At 47.9% G+C, this 17242-nt stretch overlaps 6 protein-coding genes across 6 annotated transcripts; 4 read left to right on the forward strand and 2 right to left on the reverse strand.

Annotated features, from left to right (window-relative positions):
- Positions 1 to 1541: 1541 nt before the first annotated feature.
- HO133_003502 (uncharacterized protein) lies at positions 1542 to 1846 on the forward strand (the record flags this gene model as incomplete). Its single annotated transcript, XM_037294424.1, has 2 exons — positions 1542 to 1551; positions 1599 to 1846. 2 exons carry the CDS (start codon positions 1542 to 1544, stop codon positions 1844 to 1846), a joined length of 258 nt encoding a protein of 85 aa, XP_037149805.1.
- A 1447-nt stretch (positions 1847 to 3293) lies between these two features.
- Positions 3294 to 5072, reverse strand: HO133_003503 (uncharacterized protein; the record flags this gene model as incomplete). Its single annotated transcript, XM_037294425.1, has 6 exons — positions 3294 to 3296; positions 3360 to 3474; positions 4203 to 4245; positions 4394 to 4585; positions 4709 to 4824; positions 4876 to 5072. 6 exons carry the CDS (start codon positions 5070 to 5072, stop codon positions 3294 to 3296), a joined length of 666 nt encoding a protein of 221 aa, XP_037149806.1.
- Positions 5073 to 6191: 1119 nt separating this feature from the next.
- HO133_003504 (uncharacterized protein) lies at positions 6192 to 7637 on the forward strand (the record flags this gene model as incomplete). The annotated part of the gene is made up of 2 exons (XM_037294426.1): positions 6192 to 6861; positions 6913 to 7637. The coding sequence occupies 2 exons, from the start codon at positions 6192 to 6194 to the stop codon at positions 7635 to 7637; spliced, it is 1395 nt and encodes a 464-aa protein (XP_037149807.1).
- A 616-nt stretch (positions 7638 to 8253) lies between these two features.
- HO133_003505 (uncharacterized protein) lies at positions 8254 to 9170 on the forward strand (the record flags this gene model as incomplete). The annotated part of the gene is made up of 3 exons (XM_037294427.1): positions 8254 to 8555; positions 8802 to 8811; positions 8910 to 9170. The coding sequence occupies 3 exons, from the start codon at positions 8254 to 8256 to the stop codon at positions 9168 to 9170; spliced, it is 573 nt and encodes a 190-aa protein (XP_037149808.1).
- A 3181-nt stretch (positions 9171 to 12351) lies between these two features.
- HO133_003506 (uncharacterized protein) lies at positions 12352 to 13660 on the forward strand (the record flags this gene model as incomplete). Its single annotated transcript, XM_037294428.1, has 2 exons — positions 12352 to 12885; positions 12956 to 13660. The coding sequence occupies 2 exons, from the start codon at positions 12352 to 12354 to the stop codon at positions 13658 to 13660; spliced, it is 1239 nt and encodes a 412-aa protein (XP_037149809.1).
- Positions 13661 to 14608: 948 nt separating this feature from the next.
- Positions 14609 to 15250, reverse strand: HO133_003507 (uncharacterized protein; the record flags this gene model as incomplete). Its single annotated transcript, XM_037294429.1, has 1 exon — positions 14609 to 15250. One exon carries the CDS (start codon positions 15248 to 15250, stop codon positions 14609 to 14611), a length of 642 nt encoding a protein of 213 aa, XP_037149810.1.
- Between the last annotated feature and the right edge of the window lie 1992 nt (positions 15251 to 17242).

Consider the following 17242-nt stretch of genomic DNA (forward strand, 5'->3'; position numbering starts at 1 on the left):
CCAAAAGGAGACCGTCTACGGCAATAGTACATGCATTGCAAGGTGGGAAGCGGACATTAGAGAACGCTATTCTATCACTGAAGAACAGCTCAGCTGACCAGCGAGCTCACACGCTTAAGTTTATTAATATTGTTGATGGCTCAGTGCGTCTGCCGCCCTACGACTTAAGCAACGTCAGGAAAAGCTAGGATGATTTGCAATCTTCGCAGCAGAAGTTGCAAGCAGATGCTTCAGGCATGGATCTGATCCCGGAGGACGACTGTATCAACGAAGATGGTGGTGACTCAAACCAGGATGTCATGGACAACGTATCAGTCCTCTCATTGGGGGAAGAGAAGCAAGCCGGCGTCTTCGAGACAACTTCGGTAAATCAAGGTCCTCCAATAGAGGTTTGGGCTCCGAAGCCACAGCTAGGAGACAACGCCCGGTACCAGCTCATCGCTAATGCAACTTTACAACGTCAAAAAGGGTATCGTCTTCGCCAGTTACATGAGGTTGATGGCATTTCATGGGAGCTTATGATGCATAATCTCGACTGTCATTGGCATCCACAGCATCACAAGTTTCTCATCACTTATCGGCCAGCAATCATGCGAGATATTAGCTCTGAGAGGTCCTGGCTGCTCCAAGTTTCTGCTCTATGCGATCCTGGCCTGTAGGAGCAACTACTCCGGAAGAGTGTCGATTCGGGATGACCCCAGCGATCCAACAACAGCCGGAGGTCGATTCTTCAGACAATGCGACAAGGTGTTGAGCCAAGAGAAGCTCTTAGTCCAATCTAGCATCCCAACAATGGTTGGACTTCTACTAAATTGCTCGATGTTCAACTCTCGCGGAGAGATCTCCAAAGGCTGTATATACACAGGATATGCTTTTAGAAAGGGGTATGAGCTTGGGTTGCACCACGACAACATAGCGAACGCCGCAAACGGGTCTTCTGGGGTGCTTAATCTGTGACAACTTGCAGTGCCTGTACTTTGGGCGACCTGCGGCTATCTACATGCGGGAAGCGCACGTCTCACGCAACTTCTTTGAAACATGAGAAGAAATGAATATCTGGACTCCGTACGTGAATAGTCAGAGTCCTAATATTAACAACACGATGTGTGCACCTTTGGATCCATCCCCATTCTTTTCTGTCTCCACTTTCCAGCAGTTGTGCTTTCTCTCTCGGATCATAGCGCACAACATGAACCGCTTCTATGCCGTCGGAGCGTCTACCGCCATCTCCAGCTCAAGCTTGCAATCCATAGACATCAGTCTCACCGCCTGGAGTAGAAATCCAATACAAGACTTACTTTTCAAGCCCGGGTCTAGTGACACCAAACCCGCGCACCGCTCCGTTCCTCGGAACATTGTCATGCACCATGACACCTATTGGTCGATGGTCATCTTGCTCCATAGACCGTTCATCTCCAACAATCATCTGCGGTCGGCCAGTACTCCCGCAAATTCTTGGAGGTAATGCACCGCTCCGGCGCGCAAGATCACCAGTAATATGCTTGCCTATCGATCGATGTATACACTGAGAGGCGCAACACATGTTTTTGCGTATACTTTCTATGTGGCTTGTACTCCTCATGTCCGTAATGTTGCAGGATATGAGGGCGCGAATGGCGGCAAGTACACGTCTTTGGTGCACACGAGCCTGCAGGTGCTCGACAAATCGAACACACCTAGTTCTGGAGTCTCAAAGACGGCCAAGATCGTCAAGAATCTGATGATTGCCAATGGGCTTTCTCTTGTGCCGGATAAGTCATGGCCACCTTTTGGTCCGTTAGCGTACCGTCTGAGTTACGTGGAGAACAGTCAACTTGAGCAGAGATTCGCTGACTATGACTCATAGCTGGAGCAACACCATCATCTGTTGATCTGGATGCAATACTCCAGATGTTTCCAAGCTCAGTTCAACCATGCCTGACAACACTAGCGCCAATAGTTTTCAAGTGAATAGTAGCAATAAGTTGAAAACCCACAGTGATTATGACTATAGTATAAAAGGGACTGCTTTCCAACCCAATTTAAAGCACTAGACCTCTTCGCACAGAATCCGCTTTCTGGCGATCTACTTCGTGGCTTTAGGGAAGAACCATCGGCTTTCTCGCAGCCTGTCTATTCAAGATAACTGAAAATCGGTTCACTGGTCCACAAGAATCTTGCAGAATGTCTATCGTCGCCTGCATTCGGGACGCACGCACAGTCACTGTTCGAGTATCCATTTTCGCCAATCACACAGGCCAAACAGCAGACACGGCTATTTCTATATTGGCGCTCATTTACCACTGCATCTCTGCACACGTTGTATCGAGTGCGGCGCTACTGTTGTACACACGTGGGGATTCGTACGGCAATTTCTAGAATAGCCTCGTTTTGTGGTCGAACAGAGACTGGAGCTCCGTACTAGCGTCATAGTCCAGTAAATCGATGCTGTGACACCGACTGACAGGATCAAAAAGGCGCTCATCGACGACGTTTTGCTCCGCGAGCAGGCTGAGTGGCCTGTATAGGGGGCTCGGTGAGTGGTATGTCAGCGGTGAGGATCGGGTCGTATAATGTTTTTGAAAACGGGCTTGTAGGATCGGAATGTGCTGATTAATGCGGTCACGACTTTTGCGACGCAGTCGTTTGATACGGTGAAGATGCGGGTGCGAAGTCCCAAGGGGGAGGGGGTCGGCACAGGGAGGCAATTAGTGGTTTGCACAGAGAGGCTGGCGTAAGAGGGTTGTGGAGGGGGAGTAGTATGCGGTTGGGGAGGTTGGTGTTTAGTGGGGGGATTGGTGTCACGATTTATGGGTATGTTGCGACGGTTTTGTTGTCGAAGGCGGATTATTGTTGGAGGAATCTTCTTCCTGTCGGGCGAACCGTGTGCTGTGACACCCGGCAATTTTTCTGGGGTAAGAGTTTTCGTCACCTAGATTACGTGTTCGAGCTTGGATCACTGACACGGTAGTGCCTGCAGTAGGAACCTCTTTCCGAAGGGACCACGTTAGCGTAGATCCTGCTCAGATATGATTCCAAGAAGCTTTGCGGTGTGGGGAAAATTCTTGCGAAACAGAGCACAGTAAATGGTCATGTACGGACTATCGAATCCGGCTTTGTTTGTAGATTCACGTGGTAAGAACTCGCTAGTCTATTCTGTGATTCCCATAGAATACATTGCCGCTTGGTCTGCGTGAACAGAATCTGTAGAATCTTGCACTCGATGATGGAAAGATGTTGGCACAGAGAAACGAACCATCTGAGATCCTTCCCCTAGAGGCTAGCCCGCCCGTTTGACTCTTTGCTCTGCGGCGCTACTGAGGAAAGAGTTTAGTAACATACAGACAGTATGATAACATTCAGAGGAGCGATGAACTTACATCGTCTTCCGCAGATCTCTCGTACCCCATTCTTCTATGCTTCTCTTTCTTCGCGCGAATTCTCTCCTCCTTCGCCTCTTCTTGGTAGGCTTCGTCTTCACCGTGTACGAATCTTCTGTGTTCGTCGTCCCTCCGTCGAAGTCTCTCTTCTCTTCACTCTTCTTGCATGATCCTGTCGGTATTGTGTTTTTTTTTTTGTGGTTTTAATCTTTGAATATCATTGTTCCTTTTGTAGTGTGTGAGTTTTTTCCATGTACATATACTATGCCCCCTATTACATGATTTACAATACCGTTGTTCGCTTTATAGCCTTTATGCCGTGATAGATATGCATAATTATATGTCCCTTTATTGGGCCTAAAAATTGAAATCATTCCATTCATTTCGACAGAAGGGGATTATAAAGAAACAGATTTAAACAGGCGTTGAGATTTTCAATAGGATGTGAAGCCAGTGTGAGCCAGTACCGAAGCCGTGCGGATCATGCCCGTACCGATGAACATCCAAGATATCACTTATACCCTACAACTTAGCAGGTGAAGGTACAGTATCGATGCTTTCCATCCCGATCGAATAATAAGTAATATATACCTAAAAAGGCCATAAGCCTCTGGCACACATACTTAAAAACTACCCCAAAAACGACAAGAAAGTAATAGATTAACGATTAGATCCTAACTGTTAATAACAAAAAAAATAAATTGTTTATTTTTTATTTTATTTATATAATTGGTATGACCCTTACGATGTGCCTTTCCAGAATAATGCCCTATATAATCGTGGTCATACTCGCTCCGTGTATCAATATGCCTACAAGTCACATCGACCATGTTCTCCGCGTACGGCGCTAGCCGTCGGTGGTGGTTCAAAGTCATCGGGGGGTCTCCTTTGAAAACTCAGTATTAGCATAACCTCTTCGAGACAGGACCTTGAACAATGGGCTACTAAAAAGGTGTAATGAAGGCCTTCTGCTCCCGGTATTGTCTCGTAACTCGCAGCGTTGTCCCTAACATGGTTGGCTTCGTTAAACTTACCCTTGTAATCCTCGGTCTTGTGCTTCTTTCTCGGAGCCTTCGGAACTTCTTTGAATCTATCGTTGTATTCTTGCTCGGCCTCATAAGCGTCTACATCGTATGACTTGTATTGACGGTAGCGATCTCCCATTGGTGTGCCAACTGGTGGAGTATCGGGGCTTTCAATTCGATATCCAACGTCTGTTAAGGCAGCTATGGATGTTCACAGTCAGCACCTAACTTTCCAGTGATAGAACTTGCTATTCACGCCATAACATGACTTGCGACCCACATGGTGGGTTCGATTCGGGGTAGATTTCCATGAAATGTACGTACGTGAGCTCCCAGCTATCGGCGCTATGTCACCGTAGTAGGACGGATTGTAACCCCTGGCGAGTATTTCGGAGTCAATATGCACTTCCCCAGATATGGAATCGGCTGGTACGAAAATTCTAGGGACTAGAGCAAGGGTATCAAACCTTTCACCCGCTCCATAAACGTACCTAGTTGTGCGCTCCGAGAGTCTAGGATCAGTGCGTCTACTCCTAAGCGGCCATGTCCCAGGATTATCAGTCCGGGCTCGAAGGTCAGTTGAAGTAACCGGGAGGTTGGAATAATAGTCATCCGTAGTGTCATAGTCGCTCGGAGCCGTATAGTAAGAGCATATGGAAGAACCAGAGGTCGATGTTGAGCGTGGCATGGTGCCAACGAGTGAAAGATATGGCTAGGTAGTTGACCACGAGAGAATCTTTCTGTATGACTGTGGGCAGGCCTCGAAATGTTTGTGCGGACTTTATAGATATATGTAATAGAAGTTCTTGCGGGAGGGCGAGCCCCTCCTTTGGCGGGTTGAAGTTCCTATTTTGTCAAGCGAGCTCATAGAGACCCAGAAACCTGTGGTCCTGGCGGCAGAGCTTACTTGTCTGTAGGGAAAACTAGTGTCTGGTCTGCTTCTTGCTTCCGAAGGTCGTCGGCTTTCTACTGGCAGCAGCGCCCGACCGAAGCGCGCCAGGCTTGCCATGCAGCCTCCACCAGCAGATCGAGAACTCTCTTCCGAGCGAGACATAACGTTGATTGGAGCCGGGATTTTTGAGTCGATGTTGAGACGACGAGCGCGACCTGCACGGTGAACGCACAACATCATGTGGGGTACGCACAGCATCTGGCCACATGATGTTCTTTTGCCACCTCTGCAATGAGGGGACCACTGCCAGTAGGGTGCTTGCATTTTGGCGATGCCACCCGTTTTAGACACTAGCTTTTATCACGCAAGAGCGTGCCATGCAGGGCATGCAGAATGAGAGGCTTTCATCCGAGCTTATGCTGTTTCCTATAGGTCACCGACCAAATCCTTCGGGCTTGGCAGTCTACCATTCCCAAATTCTCCATTGGTGAGGGTGTTAAAAGATTGAATAATAGGCTGACAGACATTCGTAGTAGGCCGGCGGTGATGATTGTGGCAGGGACGTTCCTGGTAGCTGCATCTCCGTACTATGTTAGCCTTAACTTCAGCATCAACAGCCTCACTTGAATTATCCGGCGATGCAAACATCCTTTGATCCTGCAACCGCATCTGCTTTTTATTTAGGATAGTACGTGTCTTCGGGCAAGTCACCAAGTGATTGGCGGAGAGAACCTTCTCTTCCGGCGCTAAGCCCGCTGAGGCTAACTAGCGCGGCTCCCTGTTTTCGATATTCTGACTCTTTCAACATCTACAACTCAGCAGTGCATTGTTCAACAGTGACCAGCCGCGAGCACCTTTTTCTCATTCAGACAATCTTTGTCTCGTTGAATGTGCCGTGGTGCCCGTGCATCAACGATGGATGCTCAACTTCTACTCCCGCCTGTACCACCTGTACCACCAAATCCTTTTTTATCTCTTACGCTTGAGCTCAAACAAATCATCTTCTCGGCACTGCCAGATACTAGAAGCTTGATATCACTCATCCTGACATGCTCATCCTTCTATCACACCTTCCTCGATGCTGAGTCTCTCATCATCAAATCTATCCTACGCTCTCAAATCGGATTGGATCTCATATTCGACGCTACCATTGTATTCAAATCCACGACGCTTAAAGCGTATAGTAATGACGCAGCCATCGAGCTTCTTAAGTCGTATACCAAGCAGGATCTCGCATGTCTGTCCCAGATATGGAAGCTTCGTGATGCCTTAGCCGTTGGCGGCTTGCACGATAACATCGAGTTCTTCTCCAGAGATTTCGCTTCCTTGGCGCTGTCTATTGACCCTGTGACTGGACTTGACGAGGCATCGCCGTCTCCGCTATCATTGCTAGAATCCACTCGAATCAAACGAACCTTCTATAGGTACGAGCTCTTTTGCAACATATTCCGAAAACGTGAAGACATCCAACTCGGTAAGGCCGCCAGCGAGAGTCCGCAGAGCATCTTTTTCTCAATCTGCGCGCCTTGGGAAAATGAGCAGTTAGCTTGTGTCCGAGACTATCTCTTTAAACGTTTGTCTTTACGTATGTGCTCCCAACAGCTCCGGCCTTCATACAATTAGCTAATGAATCCAGCTTTCAACGAGGTGGCTGAGCATGACGTTGAGTGGGGACAGTTGGAGATGAATTATCTTGATGACCAGGATGAGCTATATGACTACTGGAAAGAACACTACCTTTCTCTTGGCCTGACATACCTTCGCCAGCTTGTTACTACACCCGCATTCGATGACCGTTGCCGTCTCTTAAAGGAGCACAAAAGAGGCCCCGCTTGCTCACTCTTTGACGCTTTAGAGGCACAAGGCTATGGCAACGGCCTCTCAATGCTCGAAAATTACACGGAAGAGGACGAACACGTTCATATCACTGCTCAACTTGCCATTGACGGTGACAAGGGTCCAGAAGAGGCATGGCGGTGGGCATATGCAGGGAACACCAATGCGGCTTGGTACAACATCAGTGAACAGGGAAGTCTTCGAAAACGGGGCTATGTAATGTGGGACTCCGCTCGACTTGCTCAATGGGGTCTCTTAACTTACGAATGGGATGAGCTCTCTCGAGATTCATTTAATAGTGAGGATCACCGTCGTCGCATGGATGAGATGAGGGGTTCCTTCAAGGCAAGACACGAGATATGGTGCCGCGGCGGCAGAGGTTGGTGGAGCGCCAAGGACGAGAGTCGTGTTGTATGGCCTCCGCCAGCTCCACCCGAGAGAGCCAAGACAATGGAACCCAAGAGATGCTGGGGAAATAGGGACGTGTGGGCTACCGATATGGAGACGTGGAGGGAGAATCTCTGACACCACAGATATTGCTTAGAGGAAATCAATGAACACCCTTGAACACCTTGCATGACTGCCATCTGCACTGAAAAGGCTCCACCGCCTAACGAAGCTCGTCGTCTGGTCGTCGAAGCCTCCCGATAAGACTGAGCTGATCAGCAAGAGAAGGCCGAATCTGGTACTCGACGATGCTGTATTTAACCTTGCCGCGCACTCTTCAGCTACATTCAACCAGCACAGCCACACTCGCCATCGAACATGGTTCCAATCTCACGCCACAACTGGGTAGATTGTTATCTTATTTCACTACGAAGAGACCCTGATGACGGAGTTGCTGCGCCTCCCCCACGGCCCGACACGCGTGGCTTAACCCGATTGGGCTACAACTTCAACAGCGCATGGGTTCTGCCTTGGTCTGGGTCGTAATTTCCTATAAATCTTGAAACGCTTTCACTCAAGAGTAATCCTTGCTTTCATGATCTACGAAATCAAGTTAAGATCAAGCACTCGCCCACGACAAAGTTCAATACGGTAGTCCTCGCTCTCCACTCACGGCATCCCTCCCGCGTACAATCAAACTCTCACCCAAACCCACCCTCTTCCCCCTCTCCCACAACCAAACAACCAACCAACCATGGCCCGCACATCCCCCCTCCACTGGCTCGGCGTCACCTTCCTCCTCCTCGCCGCCATCCTCCTCCTCATCACCACCATCTCCGCCCCCGTCATCGGCGACATCGCCATCTTGAAGGTCACCCTCGCCAACTCGAGCGACCTCCGCCACTCCAGCGTCACGTTCGGCTCCTTCGGCCACTGCGTGCTCGACGTCGCCCCCGCGCGCACCGACCAGGATTATTGCTCCCCGAGGAGCCTGGGCTATAAGCCTGCGGACGTCATGGGCGCGGTGGACGGCAAGTTGGGATTTCTCCGGTGGCGGTGATTTGCGACGGGGGGGTTTGGACTGATGGTTTGTGATTGTGCAGGCACGGTGTTTAGTCGGGCCAGTGCGGATGGCGTGGATGGGTTGACGCGTGTGATGGTTCTGCATCCGATCGCGTGCGCGATTGCGTTCCTGGCGTTCGGGCTGAGCCTGGGCGCGGGGGTTGTGGGGTCGGTTCTCGGCGCGCTGGTTGCGTTTGTGGCGTGGGTGGTGACGGTGGTGGTTATGGCGGTTGATTTTAGTCTTTTCGGGGTGAGTCCTTGGTATCTTTTCTTCCCTCTCTCTTCCGCCCCCTCCATTTTTTACCCTCCTTTCTTTGGCGGAAGAACGATGCTCATAGACAACAACAGACCGTCAAAGACCACGTCAACAAGCAGAATAAAGGCTCTCATGCCTTCTACTCGGTCGGCATGTGGACCTGTCTTGCAGCCATGGTGCTCTTGTTTCTCGGCATGTTCATCGTCCTCTTCACCTGCTTCGGTGCGAGGAAGGAGAAGAAGTCGGGTTCTGGCAGCTACGGTCACAAGACGAGTGCTGATAGTGGGGTGGGCTATGATGGGTATGCGACTCCGCGGACTACGAGGAGGACGAGGAGGAACAGGTGGTTCTGATTATGGAGAGGGGTAAGTGCAGCGATGTTGGGCGTTTGAGCGGTTCGGACAGATGTCAGCCATGCAAGGTGTTTTGAAGGTGTTTGCTTGATGTTTTGGCTCAGCTTGTGGCTATCTGATATCTCAAATGTTTTACTCCGGTCGCTTTAGCATCTCGACACTCCTCGCTTCTGCTGAGTTTGCGCAGACTTTTTGGAGAACTGTGATCGCCACTTGAACATTCACTGGTCTCTCCCTTCCCCCCCAGCTCACACTTTGAGCTACCTGATCCTCAGTCCCCGAAACCGCTTTGATATCCCGTCCGTAGCCGACTGGCTGATCCAGTTCTGTAACGCTCTTCCGCGAGGGGCATTGGAAGAGTTCTTCAATCCCGGTCCAGAATGTTACATTGCCTTAGCCTGATGTAACCCCAAATCATGTATCCACTAGCCATGGATCCTCGAACGCACCGAACCAGCCAGCTAGATACGCGGAGGATCCAAAGCATAGTGTATCACGCCTCGGATCCCCACCGCGGAAGATCATAACGTTCTTTGGTGTTGTAGCAGCAGTCTGGGGTGCTATCAGCGTGCGTCCAACGCCACGCATCTCTCGGGCCCTTATCGTCATCACCTGTGACTTATGGAGTGATCAAGAGGTCTTTCCCCTTCTCAGCGAATCCTGACATTGAGGAAGAAATCTCCATCGGTGAACGGCTGACCGGATAAATTTTGGTTCGTTGTACGTCTTTGCGAGAACGAGTCGGTGGAGGTATGCTGGACCGAACGAGAGGCAGCCATTAACAAGGTCCTGATTACTCCAGTCCGTAACGAAACGGGCTTTGCGGTTTCCCCGCCCCATCGTAGGCTCGGCTACATGTTTAGAGCTAGATCGATCAGCTTCCCGCAAGCTCTAACTGCGAGGACGAGAGGGCACATACATGTCGACAAGAGTGATGTAGTCTGCCACAAGATCAAAGGCTGCCTCTCTCCTTCGGAAAGTGACTCGAGAGGACTGCAACGTGGTCAGGGCATCTTGCACTAGGCTAGGGTCGATTTTGTATCGAAAGATGTTGGTGAGAATGAGAGCTTGTTATCGAGGAGGCGTCGTACAAACAGGAGCATGTCACCATAAGCGCATTCAATAATGCCACATCTGCTAGTGATGAGAACAGGGCTTGCTTGAGCTCGGCTGGGAGACCAAGGAGAGTGTTTGGAGGCGGTGGAGACGTTGCGGTCGATGCCCGAGTACAGAGGAAGCGTTGCGCTCTTCTGTATAGGAAGCCATGATGCAGTCAGCCCTGACCGTTCCAGAGCGTAAATTTTACTAGCTGCTTTTAATATGACAGAGCCGTCTCAAATAGATTTCCTGAGAAATTAAAGAACATGACATCGTTTCCTTATTATATAGCCATCATAATGATTCGACTCACTTAAAAGGTAAACCCTCTCTTGGGAGATATTGGTTGGGGAATGAAATTCGGTCGTCAGTTTTGGGGGTAAGACCGCGCTAGCAGTAATTATAGCCCCAGCATGCGTGACGATTGAAGGGTCTAGTAAAATTGGTGAGGCTACCAACACACAGCTGCCTGGAGTCTTGAAGGGATTGTCGCCGAGTCAGGAGAATCCAGTGGATGTGGTAGCCTTTGACGCCAACGGACCGTGTCGTATCATTCTTTGACGGGATTAATGCCACAGAAAATATAGTTTTGCGACCAAGATGTGAGAGAAAAGCCAAAGATGCCTGGTATCAGTGATTGGAAATCCATAATCTTGAGGAAACTGGACAGTGACTGGAGATATGCCAGTCTTTTGAGTATCTCAAAGAGCCGTCGTAATTAGGCATGACCCTCATGAGATGGCGGTTGTGATACTGATGAAAAGCACATCTTCTCTGGAATGCAAGTCACAGGGCGTCTATCCAAAAGCAACCATATCGATAGACCCACAGTCCTGAGTTCGAAAATGCATTGAAAGTGCATCCACGGAATAAGGTTGCTGTGAATTTTCCACGTTGCGCTCAACCTTGGTCCGGTTGGATTAGCTCTTCTCCAACTTCACCAATCTTGAGGGTGCCAATTGGCTGTTGTACTAATTTCACTGCGCGCTGCTGCATTGAGGCTGTGGTGGAATCGAAGTTTGTAGACGATTCGCCCAGCTTCTTCCATATCTTGCGGCCACAAACACAAAATCTATCTCTTGACGAAGATCGTGCTAAGCGTGTTTGACGCGATGATCATACAGGCTATGCCTTGAGACTTATGTGCAAATGAAGGCCAATGAATTTGTCTTCTGGATAATAGTCTCGAGAAAAGTTGAATATGCTGCCTCACGCTTATCCGCTTCGGGTGTTAGCTCGCTTCTAGCCGCCGAGCTTCCTGAAAATAGCCTCGCCGTCAAATTGGATTAGATTTTCCGCGTTTCAACAGCAATGCCTTCAAACAATTCCCAAGACGCCGGAAAATGCCCAACTCCTCAAGAAAGTCATGAATGAGAGGACAAGAGTCAACGCACTCCTAGGCAGCAATGATCTCAGACCTTTAACGCCTGGCCGCATGCATGAGCGCGTCTCAAGTCTCCCTTCGCTTCCGAATCCTCCATAACGCCTAACGTTGGGACTCCTATATAATCATGGCAGATCTGCAGCATAATCGAAAGGTCGGAGCTCACTCAAATCAAGAAACTTGGCCTTGCGATTCATCTTCGCCAAGGATTACAGTTGCACCTGACTCCCAACCTCCACCTACAGGGCGAAAGCGAAGACCCGGAACCCTATCCTCTGAGAACCAGAGTACTCATTCAGAACCATCCAATCATTCGAATCCTCAGGCAAAAAGGCAAAGGGTCTCGAGCTATCCTTCTTCCAATTCTTCTACCCACTCCTCGACCGACTGCTCTTGGTCAACCTGGGACAGGGCTGAACGTTCATACTGGGATTCGCTATCCCAATTGCGGCTGACATCGAATGCTTTACGTGAATTGAATCGACGGAACGCTCTGCTACGTTTCAAGGCCACTCCAAACGGGGAGAGTACTATCACCCGCAAGCAGCTCCCTACCGGCATCACTCGTTTTGCGCGGCGCGGTGGTCCTGATCTCTCAGACATCAGAAGAGTTTGCCCTCTTCCTCCTATCGAAATAGTCTTGCACTGATAGCATTTTAGCATCGAAACCCTGAGGGAGTCTCATCTACGCCAGACCCAATGCCACGAAATGGCAAGGGCAAAGCGAAGCCAGGACCGAAGTCCCCGTCAAAAGCAGGAGAGAAGGAAAAGAAGTCCTCAGCCTACGACGGCAATTACGAGCAGCATCTTATTGACAACAACGTCTTTCCTACGGACCGAGGACACAGAGCTGTAAATCACCAAGATTGGGAGGAAGTACTGATACAACCTCGAGCTTCACCATCCCGCAGCTCCGATAGGTCTTACAAATCGTTCAGAGAAGCCGCTACAGATGCGCGGGACGAGGTCGAGGTCATGAGCAATGCATTCCCTAAGCTCGTGGGAAAGTCGAAATATGCATCTGGTCTGAATGTACCCTTCGGAAACCTCGATTACATCACCGAAAAGATCGTCGTTCCGCAGCCTGACTGGTACCAAGGAGAACTTGCAGGGGAAGGTAATCGAACCCTTCGACGACTGCTAGACAAAGCCATAGTTCCATCAAAGCGCAAAGAAAGGCCCTTCTTGCCCACTTACTTTGCTGAAGCCAAGGGGCCCGACGGTTCCTTTATTGTAGCTAAGCGACAAGCATGTCTCGATGGTGCCTTAGGCTCTCGAGTCGTGCACAGTCTTCAGTCTCTAGGAGGGACGGGGGGCTTACGACGGCAAAGCTTACGCGGCAAGTGCGATATACCACGGTGAAGGGGATCTCAAACTGTATACCCATCATATGACACAACCCAGAGGACCTGGAACCCTTCCGCACACGCATATGACCCGAATCAAGGCAGGCAACTTAACTGATTCACCTCAGTCTTTCCGTGAGGTTCGAACCGCGTTCAGAAACGTGGGTGACAAGACCCACGAGTATAGAGTACAATTCATCAACGAGGCGAATCGCAGGAACGGAATTGTCAGTCCCCCACCGCCTACAAGTACATCTAGATCGACCCGCAGGCCGCTTTCCTGCCAGGCACCCATCTTCGAGTCTAGCGATTCTGACTCTCACAATTCTTCAGAAGAGGATAGCGATGACGACAACGACAAAGTGTCTTCAAGATTACGGTCCAAAGGAAAGCTACTGAAACCAAAAATCGTCTCCGCTGCGCCCAAAAGAGTCGCCAGAAGAGATCCATCTCCAGCGCCAAGGACCCGACGAAGGAAAGCCCCAGCTTCCAGCGACTCCGACCCAACCAGTTCGTCAGAAGAAGAAGAGTCCGGAGCGCCTCGGAGACGACATCTGCTAAAGCCCAAAATCGTCACCATTGCTCCTGGAAAAGCCACTAGGAGAGAACCTTCTCCTCTAAGGCGGGAACTCCGGCCAAGGAGAGTATCTCGCCGCCCCTAGATCGAAGACACTCATACAACATGCACGGGAGACTTCAGACCTTCTTATCTACCGATCCTTCGCGTTGAGAGGGAGGCTCATTGTTACGTATTCATCCATTCAAGCATCTTGACATCTAGTACCGATCTACCTGACAGTACTGCATTGTACGAGATATCTGCTGCCTGTCTTTGTTTGTCAGAGCTCCATTTCCCATCAGCGCCTTCAATTCAGCGATACCCAAGCCCCGCATGGCTGTATTTCAGTTTTTCAATTTTGGGCGATTTATAAGTAGATAGAAACCTATATAGCAGCCTTAGGCAGAACAATAGAATCTTCTCCAAGGTAAAGGTGATTCCCCTTGACTGAACAGAAACACGTGCACGGATCAAATACATAGATAGCCCCGGATGCGTACACAGGATTCCGTGGCGGTTGTTCTCATTGCTTGCGTCGTTTGTCGACAAGCTGAGATCCCTGCTTTCTTACCTTGTCGCCACCATCCACAAACTCAGAGACCTGAGTCAACGCACTATTTAACATCCTGACAGTCACAGCTCGTCGATGCCTCCTCTTGATGCATGGCTGAACACGGTTCATCGCCCAAGCAATCTTCAACAATCTCTCATCTCCATCTATCACCACCTGGGCCATTGACATAGGTAGACCATGCGACTGATGATATTGTTGTTACCAAGGTATTTCAAGCGTTACAGCAAGTTTCAGGATCCGTCTGGATGGTCCTACTGTCAGCTAGAGACATCCGCGCACTCAAGTTTCGCGAACTTACGCGGCATTTGCAGCCCGGTGTGTCAACGAAGAAATAGCGATCTTTTGGTATGAGATTACGATCCTCGATGAACTTCTTCAGACTTCCCTTCTCATGATCCAACGCCCCTAGTATTTCGATCCGCTTGGGGTATGGCCTTCGACGATGGCGAAAGTCTTTCACGAACCCCACAGCTTCTTCTACGAGTCGGCAGCACGGGCTTTGCTGACGTCTAGTCGGAGCAGGTACAATTTCATCATGCAAAAAGCCTCAGCGATCCCGCGCCATACTCTCAACATGTTGGACCGGTAGCTGTCATGTATAAGATCCAATCGCTCGATTGGTGGAAGTCGCTCGAAGGGAACATCCCCAGGAGCCATTTCATCATGGTAGTCCCGTTTCGTCCCCTCGAACATGTTGAAGGTGGTCTCTTCAAAGTCGCGCATATCAAATGCACAATCCAGCTTCCTGATTGGGGGCGGAACAGCCTGGATGTGAGGAGAAGGACGCCCTAACATATACCACCACGCAACACCTGTCAAAGTCCCGCCGATTGGAAAGTAGAACGTATTGTTCCTCTGTGAGAAGAGGACAACTTTAGCTTCAGCCCGCAGTTGACCGTTCACCCTGAGTAGTTGCCACATCGGTTTCTCGTGACTCCAACCGCTAAAACGATTCCGAATGGACTTTTCCCTACCCAGTGCAACATTTTCACGAACTAGCAGCAGCCTCAAGATCTGATCGCGGACCTCAGTGGGGAGGTCGAAGTAACGGAAAGGTCCTTCTCTCTTGAAATTGGGGTCAGGGTGATCACCGACGCATAAGGCCGCGACTCTAGACATCGTGGCCGTGTACAATGATTTGAAGAAACGTAGAACAGAGATGCAAGAAGCTAAAGTTGGAAAGTTATTGATGAAAGTTGTTTGGCAGATTTTCCCAGAATCGATGCCCGCATGACTAGCGCGGAATGCACAACTTTGTGCAATATCTCAGAGTAATTAGCGATTTCGAAATGGATAAGATTGCTTGGCAAAAAAAATCGCGCCCCCCCTCCGGCTTTGCCACCAAAAATCCAAAAAATCCAAGAAGAAATTATGTTTTTCTTATCTAAAATTATGAATATTAATTGTCAAGAAGTTTTTTCTTTTCTATATTAAATCTAGTTCCTTTAACAATAGTTCTATTAGTTTTTTTTTGTCAATTTTTTTTAAATTGAATTTTTATCTTTATTAAGTAAAGTGACGAAGTGAATATACTCTTCTATACAAAATCAAGATTATCAAAAATATTCTCTTTAAATTAATCTGAAAAAAAAAAGTAATAGAATTAATAAATTAGTATAACTTTAATATAAATAAGATTAATAAATAGTAAAAATTCATGAATATAGATTAGAAAAATATGGTTTTTCCTGAATTTTCTTGGATTTTTGGTTTTGGTAAAGCCGGAGGGGGGCGCTTTTTTTGCTAAGCAATCTTATCCATTTCGAAATCGCTAAAATGCTATGTCAAATTGGAATACCATCCTCAATCCCGCATGGTCGTTCATCCTCTATAGTAATGTCCATGCAATGAACGGAAGCACCAAAATCTCAACGTACCATAATCGCTCACTGCCAACTGCGCTTCTCCAACTCCTCATCCGTCCCTTCGGCTTCCTGATCTCCAAGCCCGGTAAACCTTTACCATCAGGTTCTCCTCAATTGAAGCCACCCGCATCAGTAGCCCTTCAATGTAATGTCTCCGAACGACGAATAGATGAAGTATGGATATACGACCTGACCGCAAAAAGCCATGAGGTCGACCGCAATAACCAAGATCGGACACGACGAGTATATTATATTGCTGGTGGTAGTTTTTGCATGCCCCCTTCGTCCGATCATTGGAAGTTCCTGACGGAATTGAGCGAGAAGATACCCTCTGCGGTCATCAGCCTGATTAGTCCCCCGCTTGCGCCGCATAGTCCTGCTCCTTTGATATTTCCCCGTCTCGTAAAGCTGTCCAAAACGCTCTTGAGCAGTGAGAAAGATGAGAGGGTCACTTTCGTCGGTGATTCTTCTGGAAGAAATGTCGTCTTGGCTGTGATGCTGGAGACCTTGAAGAGCAGTGCTGACATCAAAAGTCGCAACAGTGGGACTGTGGGTTAGTGGGTCCATTATGGGCTATAGCGTTGGTGGCTGTTTGATTAATCGTTTCATTATTATGCGTATACATGCGATATGCGATATACGATAGTAGAGAGATAGATGAACGTGGAGTATTATTTATATAGTACTAATTAGTAGTTCTTTTTTAAATTGTTTTTTAGAGTCATATTATTTTTTTTATTATTGAAGGATATTTCGATTATTTTAGTATACGGTATAAGCTATTTAGCTATTCTAGTATTTAAGACTATTATAGTTTATAAATATTTTAATTTATTTTAATTCTATTATAGTATATAACTATAAGACTACTTAATATTTCTAGTATATGAAATTATTTAATATATTAGTATTTAAGATTATTATAATTATATAGATATTTTAGTATTTAGTTATTAGAGCTTATTAGCTATTAAAGCTATTTTAATTATTAAAGTTATTTTAGCTATTTATAGCTATACGACTATACGACTTATTATTACTATTTAGATATATACTTTAATTATTTTATTTATAATTATTTATTTTAGCTATCGTAGCTATATTAAAATTTTAATTATTTTAACTATTAAAGCTATATAACTATAAGAATAGTTAGCTATTATAGCTATATAATATATAGTTTATCTATAAATCTAAAAGTTTCTACAAAATTTGAAATTGCTAATCGCGCGTTTATCGTAGAAAT

The sequence above is a fragment of the Letharia lupina genome (assembly GCF_014066315.1).
Source record: "Letharia lupina isolate WasteWater1 chromosome Unknown contig_17, whole genome shotgun sequence".
Lineage (NCBI taxonomy): Eukaryota > Fungi > Ascomycota > Lecanoromycetes > Lecanorales > Parmeliaceae > Letharia > Letharia lupina.